The sequence below is a fragment of the Pinus tabuliformis genome, chromosome 2_2 (assembly GCF_031772625.1).
Source record: "Pinus tabuliformis cultivar Carrire ecotype Pingquan chromosome 2_2, CPIR1, whole genome shotgun sequence".
Lineage (NCBI taxonomy): Eukaryota > Viridiplantae > Streptophyta > Pinopsida > Pinales > Pinaceae > Pinus > Pinus tabuliformis.
This window is the reverse complement of record NC_142300.1, coordinates 1,305,526,684-1,305,535,470: the sequence shown is the minus strand read 5'-3', so window position 1 is coordinate 1,305,535,470 and position 8,787 is coordinate 1,305,526,684. Positions and strand designations below refer to the sequence as shown.

The following is an 8,787-nucleotide window of genomic DNA, read 5'->3' as shown; positions in this document are numbered from 1 at the left end:
AAAAGAAATTAAAAGCAAGAGAAATACAGAAATTGAGATTTTAAGAGCGGTAATCTCTATACAAAACTGATAGAAGTGCTTCCAAAATATGAAAACCGCCTGATAAACTCCTTTTGCAGAGTCCTCCCCTATTTTGGATTTTTTTTTACCAAAATCGCCAACACGAAGTTCTAAGATTATGTCCAAATCCACTACGCAGTTTACATGGGCTTCGAAAACTCCATTCTCAGCATTCACTCATCCAATGGACCATGCTAAATCTAGACTCAGTCCAGGTACACACCAGACAACTCCATTAATCAAACAGGTTGCATTAGCAACACAAGTCCATTTAGCAATAGCGCCCAAACCATCACAGCAAACACATATTTCACAACCTTGCTCCGATACCACATAAAGAAGAATCAAGAAGCCATATAACCTTATTCACAACAAATTAACACACAAAAACTAAATTGGCGGAAAAGGCAGAGAGCCATAATGTGGTCTCTCATGCTCATGTAATTCACATTATTCAAAAAATTTAATAATACATTTAAATAAAATTTAATAATACATTTAAATACATGAGTAAGTGGTCTTAAGATAGTGCGTCTATCTTAGACTCACTTGGTTGAGACAATTTCTCAACTTACACACTAATTTAGGAGAGCTAGTTGGAGAGAATCTCTCATCCAAACTAGACTCCTTAGTCTGAGGAATTCTCATGATTTTATTTATTTAATTTAATAATTGGATTTATTATTGATTTTTAAGAGAGTGAGGATAACAATTTATAAATGAAAACAAATTTTCCATCTCACCAGCATTAACATGATTTATGATTAATAAAAGAAACTTATCCAATTCTCTATGAAATTTCAAAAAAAGGAAAACCATATTTATTTAGGTAAGGAGAAGGGAAAACCAACTTTATTTTATATATAAGGAACATAAGTTAAATATAAAATATAAAATTAATATATTCTAAGTGATTTAATATAAAATTAATATATAATAATAATATTCATTATATTCTAAGTGATTTAATATAAAATTAATATATAATACTAATATTGCTTATATTATAAGTGATTGTAGTATCCACAATTAGAGAGTACATAAGAATTAATTACAAAAACTATATTCAGACACATTGATGAAGAGGATGGATTTTAATTCTAACATAAACTAATATACCGGAGATTAAAACATATTAAAATTTATATATGTGAAAAATATGATTAACAAATAAGTTTATGATATTGGGTAGTAGCTATTATGCAAACACCTTGATATATTAATGATTTGGGAATTTCCCGAGGCAAAGGTCTTAGGTCTTAGGAGCTAGGTAAAGAGATTATTAAACAAGGGATTATGAAATATGTATTTTCCTTATGGTGATAATAAAAGAAAATAAAATTAATATTTAACTTAAAAATCTAAAGAGACATTTTAACTTAGATAAAAAAGAATCTTAATAATTTGGACTAAAATCATCTTTAAAAAAGAAAAATATTTGACTAATGTCAACATAAGTTATTGAAACTCCTACCTTAACAAAATTTTGTTTTCATATCCATAGAATATAAATTCATGTTTGAATTTTTGGAATATACAAGTACGAAGTGCTCAAGATGAGAAAATATAAACTTCTTATTATTACTTATAGTATGAAGAGTAGTCACCATAAACTTAACACATATTTTGCGGCTTGAGTTAGTTTTTGGACTATAAAACAAAACAATAAAATTAAAAATAAAAAATAAAATGATGTTAAAAACATCATTTAAAATGAAAGTAGAATTACAAATAAAAAGATGTTAAATACTATATTTAAATTTTATAAATCTTAATTTAATGATCAAAACTATTGTTATGATAACTTGATCTTAATAAACAAAATGAATATTGTCAAAATTAGAACAATTGCTAAACTAACCCAACAACACTTTATAATAAAAAAATTTGAAAAAATGTTACATAGAAAAAAATTGATGATACACAATAACTTCTACTCTTAATAATATAAAAATAAATATTCATTATTTCATAAACCAATAACTCTTCCACCTAAAAAATAAATAAAATTATAATAATTTTAATACTATTATTTCCATTATAATTAAATATAAAAATAATATTTAAATTACTTTATTTTATTTATTAAAAACAAATCTCATTAAAAAATAATAAACATCATTTTTTTCATTTTTGACTCATTTTCTTAACAAAAATCTCCATCATTTTCTTTTTACTTACCTTCTTCATTTAAAAAATATTAAATTATATATTAAAACAAATTTTCCCTCCCACAAGCATAAACATGATTAATAAAAGAAACTTATCTAATTTTCTATGAAATTTCAAAAAAGGAAAACCAAATTTATCTGAACTGAAGAAAAGTGAAACGCGAGGCGTTGGTCGGCATCTCCGTGGCTTTTCGATGGTGGTTATTTTGGCATCGGGCATCGCTTTCTGTGAGAACATTCAAGTTCAATATCATCCAGGTTCTGTGAGAACATTCAAGTTCAATATCATCCAGGTTGTAAAATTCTATCATATTAATTTGTTTGATCCTAAGAAATGGGTTGTTATCCATGTTATAACTTTTTATTAAAATATTTTGGGATATTTTTATTTGTATTAGTTAGTACAATTATATTAATAAATATAGTTGATATAAGAAAGACATCATTTTCTATTATTTATATGTCAATATTTTTTATAAATGAGGTCAGACACTATAAATTAAATATATTTATTAATATTAATATTATTTGTATAGCAAACATTAATAATATTTATAATTTCATATTAATATTAACATTAATATTCGTATTAGTATTGAAATCAATGCTTAAGAATGTTAATATTAAAGTTAATGTTTATTATTGACTACTAATAACAATAAACTTAAAATAATAATAAAGTACTATTAGGAAAAGTAGTGATATAGTTGTCTACTTGAGGTAACTTAATTGGTAATAGCCTCTAACCCAACCAGAAGCCTTGGCTTCAAAACTTGTGCCATCAACCTAAACTACCCATTTAATTAATTATTATGAAATTTGGGTATATCTAAACCTAAAAGGACATATCCAAACCATAATTGATAATTTTGGAACAAACTAAGTTCTCACATTTTGTACAACTTTTCTGTATCCATTTCCACCATCAAAAAAATATTCAAAGACTCCAATGATCGAAATTTTTAGAAAAACCAGATTTCTACCGGAATAAAATTTCCAAGCAAATTTGTAACATCCTTAGAAAACGCCAGGCAAAGTGGCTTTACATTTTCAGTAACTACTCATTTTTCATTCAAATCAGGTAGTCAATTTTGTTCCTACTTCAGCTATTGGCATCGTCAGCGCTGTTGACGTTTGTTCCTGCACTTTGCAACTCTCTTGATAGTCACAAAATTTTCCCTTAAATTGAGAGGCATGTGGCTGTGCTGGATAGTGCAAAACATGCGCATGGAATCACATTATTGTGCAAAACTATGTTGCAATTTACAGCCTCAAGAACTTCAATCATTGATTCTTGCGCGCAATCAACTTTCCAGACTGGCTTTCTTGGAGTTCTTTTATTCCCGTTGGCTCCCACCTGTATGTGAAGGCTATCCAAATTCCAATGCAACAGCGTTGCAAGGTGAAACCGTGATTTCCTCCAAAACTTTTGTGACATTCTACAATATAGTCATAGATATTTACATGTCACTCTTATATTCATTTCCCACCATAACAATGCACCCCCAATCATTAAGAAGCTGAAACTATGGCTGTAAATGAAGTAGATATGTAAACCAGACCATTGCTCTTTTGTTGATTTATGAATGTTAGTCGTAGGAAAACCACTAGTACCATCGATCACGGAGTCTCAGCAATCGTCTCCAACTTGGCTTGGTATGGGGTTCGCCCTCTACTCCTTGGATTTGAGGTTGCCACATTCCGGCGCCTGGACATACAGCAAACGGGGGAATAGTGGTATTCCTTTCCACATTCATCATGTTGGCTATGAATATCGAACAACGGCCGCACTTGCGCTTTAGCTTTACCAAACCCACATGATAATTTTGATTTCTTAGTCGCCGCCTTCTTGTCTTTTGATAGCGCAGCGTTAATCTTGAAGAGAAGAGAAGCAATGTCTGATTCTGTCAACGAAAACTGTAACTTCCGCAGAGGGAGAAGAAAGTAGAGCTGCCCAATTTGCAATCGATCATCATCGCCTAGAATCTGGGAGATTTTTTGACCGACATAAAGGCCATCTGAGTTACAGATGAAGTGGCCCGAATATTGTCGCAGAATTTCATGGCTTTTCAACTCTTCAGAGAACTCCTGGATGTTCCCATCCATCAATATGAGTTTTGCAGTAGAGGTCACAGAAGAAGTGACATTTGAAGAAATGCAGCTCCCCATGTCTTGAATTCAGATATAAAAAATTATATGCAACAGAATACTGGAAACTTTGAAAATATTAATGTATATATATAGAGGAGGGTATTCACCGAACCCAGAGAAACCACGAGCCGGGCTTTAGGGCTGGTGGGCAAACCAGAATGGGTTTAAGAGGTTTAACCAAAACCTTGGAATTGCCGATCATTCGGGGACCACGGCATGTCGATTGTGCTGCCTGATTTACACAACTGGCTGGGCTTTTCCTCTGATGTTCTGTAGGCCACTTTGGATGAGATTTATCGTGGAAGTTACGCCGTCTCTTCCAAGGTGCAACCTTATCTTTTCCTTTTTGTCGTTATTGTGTGAGCGAGTTGTCTTTCGACGGGACGTTTGAGTGGGATCCAACTGAGTTGACGTTAATCATAATGTGGGATTCAACGAATCAAGAAAAGGATCCAAGAAGACGATGATAATTTATTTTAGATATTCCACAGGTTTAGAGTGACTTCCAATATATGTATAAGGACGTCAGTGAGTCGTCACGGTCTCCACTCTTTGCTTTCCAAAGAACCATCGATATCCGAAAGTGATGATGTCGACACACACATTATGGAGTCGTCTATCGAGGCTGAGCAATTGTCTACATAGTTTCAAAGTGGTTGGAATTTAGGTAAAATAATTTCAAAATATCTTGTAGTAGCAGTGTTTAAATTTTGTTTTTATGCTTGAAATGGATTAAGCACCATTAAAAATTTCTAGGGCACTCAAAATATTGAAATTTGACAGCTTTAACTTGGACTTAAAAAATTTTATGTTGGATTTTATCAAAATATGGCCAGAATTTCCATGATTTTCAAGGCAAAAAAACACTATGGTTAAACTAAGGCCACACATTTATATTAATAAATATTAATAAGTCAGTGGGTCTCCACTGCTTGTTTTCCAAATAACCATGGATATCTGAAAGTGATGACACATTTATGTTGGTTTAAAAATTTATTTAATATTGAGGTTGATTTTTGAGTAAGTTTATTGTAAATAAGTTATATAGTAGTGAGTAAGTACTTGTAGTTTAGTTTAAATATAATTAAATTAATGTAAAAAAGTTATGAAAATTTGGCAAAATGGAAGCCCATATAAGTGGATGCAGAAACATCAAGCCAAAACTAGAAGCAAAAGAGGTAAAATTGAAAAACAAGAGATTAGAAAAAATTTTTAGCTATAATTAATAATACCGAGTTTAAATCTACAATGATATCCTATATTTTTTTAAGATTAGAAATAATTATTTAGGAATATTATTTTATAACTTATAAAGGCTTGTTAATAAAAAAAATATCATTTGATGACCAAAATAAGCCATGAATGGCAATTTCACTAACAAATTCTACCATTTATCCGGATATTAATTTGACTTATGAAACATACAATATCTCTCCTCCATGTAGAGCTTTTACTTATAAAGTTAAATAATTTTACATTAAATTTGAATTCTTTTTGAATGAATGGTTCTAGAGCAAGTTACACAATTTGTAAATTTTAAAGATTTTGATAACAAATTGTTAATTATTTTCCCTTTGCCCTATTTTATGAATTTTCATTTAAATACAAAATTTGAGTTTTTTCATGAATTTAAATTACGTAACACAAATAAATTTTGTTCAAAATTGAACTATACTAAAGTGTTTTGTTTATTATTATCTTTAAGGCTTTATATTGCTATGGTACCACTCATAAATGTTCATAGATGAAGCAATTCATAAATGAATATTAACCTTATTTGTCCATTTCTATCTATGTTGTGCTTTACACATGGTTTGTGTGCAACCTTTATTTTAATATCAATTAAATTTTTTAATATATTAATAAAAAATATTATTCCTTTTATAATTCTTCATTTCCCCATGAGGTTTACCTAGGCTTACAAACTTTTACTGCACTAATTGTCCACTTTATCCGATGAGTGTCTCAATTCTCTACTTACATACACACACTATTAATTTTTATTTAAAATAATAATTTTCATGTTAAACTTGGGATAAACTTTAATTTTTTAACCTAGAGGCTTATTCTATAGACCAGTATGAGGGAGATATGTAATTTTGTCCATGATCAACATGGAATTGACACATATCACTCTTAAAATAAAAACAACTTATTTTCTAAATAGAAAAGCTTGATAATAAAATAAAAATAACCTATTTTCTAAATAGGCAAGCAATGTTAACTAATTCATGTGGATATGAACTTCATATATGTCTATATATAAAAAAATGTTAAAAGAAAATATTTTAAAGTTGTATATAATAAAATATTCAATGTGGCTTATACTTAAAATTATATTAATAATAAAAAACCATTTTAATATGCGTCGATAAAATGTCTCGATAGACATGTTATGTAAATATTTTAATTTCAAATATGTATATATTAAATATTGTTTAAAAAAAAAAAATTATAGATCATATAAAGCTATTGAAAATAAAAATAAAAATTATGGTTAAAACATTTGAAATGGTCTGAGTATTTTATAATTCGATCATTTTTTAGGTATATGTTTTTTTATCGAAATCCAACAAAGATTTTTTGGACTTACAAGTTTAAGTTGTACTCTATATAGCATTCAAAAATACAATTTAAACAATGAAAAATTACACATTGTATTTTGCACTCTAAAAGAAGTTTGCACCTGAAGAAATTTGATCCCTCTTGGCTTATGTTTGTTCCAAAGTTAGATAAATCTACACTTGTTTTAGTAAAAATAAAACTAATAGTAAATTAACTAAAAATATATCATATCAAATAACAAAACAATATCAAGCCAAAAACTACTGCTATACTTTGCAAAAAGAGAATAATAATAATTTGTATATCCAACTAAACAGTTAATACTCTCTACATTAAAATATGCACTCTAAAATCCACTTTAAAGCTCTGCATATTAAATCACATACAAAATATTACATGCAAGATTTAATGTAATGCTCTCTATATTCCAATGTACTCTCCAACTTATCATATAATCAAATATTTATCACTGAACAAACAAAAACAAAAAACACTCAATTTTATTTATACAATTTTTCAATTTTTCGAAAATTTAAATTTAAATCTAATGTGATACTTTATATCCTAAAATTTACACTAGTGTTAAGATAAAATTACACATAGCAATATATTTTCTATATATTTTTGAATGAGGAAATTACACACATATTTATACAATCAATAGTCTCAAGATAGGAATTCTATCTTGGATGTACACTAGTGTGGTTGAGAGATTCTCTCAACCACACACTAAACTAGGAGAAACTAAATTCCTATTATGTAGGAACAAACTCCTCAAATGGAGAATTACAACCATAGACAAGTAGGAATTAATTATTTCTAAGTCCCCCCCTTAATGACTACTTGTCATGATAGCGATTCACAAAGTCTGGTTGTGGTATAACAAAAAATATGTCGACGTCCATAAAAGAGCAACCATCCACGGGAATGTATGGGTACCAACCACTGCAGCTGCTAGTCCTTGTGCATACATGATTCTGTCGACCATTATCACTGCATATATGTACCTACAAATCCACCACCATTGGGCAGATTGCATGTGCAGAACTTCCAAAAACAAAGAGAGATCAGTGCCTTTCTAAGCCAAATATTCATGTCCAAATAACAATCGCAAACAGTTGCGCTAATTGCGTCTTTCGACGCAACTGTCATATAGAAAAGTGCACCAACCATCTTATGCTCAGACACACCAATATCTGAGACCGTGAGCCAAGTGTTACTAGAGTCCACCTGCTCCTACGAGCACAAAGCTCCCGTGTACACGTTAGCCACTCAGGCAATATGCCACCACCGGGCAAGTCCGATCTTCCACCACCAGGCAAATCCTGTAGCCACTAAGGCTCTGCCACCACCGGGCAAGTCCGATCTGCCACCACTAGGCAAATCCTGTAGCCACTAAGGCTCTGCCACCACCGGGCAAGTCCGATCTGCCACCACCGAGCAAATCCAGAACTTAAATGTGCCACCTCCGGGCAAGTCCGAACTACCACCACCGGGCAAATCTGGAACTTAAATGTGCCACCTTTGGGCAAATTCTGTAGCCACTAAGGCTCTATGGATGGTTTCTGGCTCACCACCAACCAGCCACACAGGCAATCCATTACAAAGTGGTTTTAAGATCACCACGAACTTTCAAATACCTTTAAAAGGCTTACATTTCATTCAACATTTTGGAGTTTCTGGGTACATACAATGACCATTACAACAACTGGACTTGTTTATAACATGCTAGGGAGTCTATTCCATAAAATCACAATAATTCACACAAACTCGATTGTCCATCATCTTCCAACCTCTCATGCAGCTCCTTTAATGTCATCTTCACTGTCATGTCTTCATT

At 30.7% G+C, this 8,787-nt stretch overlaps 1 protein-coding gene across 1 annotated transcript; it reads right to left on the bottom strand.

Annotated features, from left to right (window-relative positions):
• Positions 1–3,219: 3,219 nt before the first annotated feature.
• Positions 3,220–4,598, bottom strand: LOC149198286 (uncharacterized). Its single transcript, XM_089404110.1, has 2 exons — positions 3,846–4,598; positions 3,220–3,670 (listed from the first exon to the last, which is right to left on the bottom strand). Exon 1 carries the CDS (start codon positions 4,398–4,400, stop codon positions 3,852–3,854), a length of 549 nt encoding a protein of 182 aa, XP_089260236.1. The 5' UTR covers positions 4,401–4,598; the 3' UTR covers positions 3,220–3,670; positions 3,846–3,851.
• Between the last annotated feature and the right edge of the window lie 4,189 nt (positions 4,599–8,787).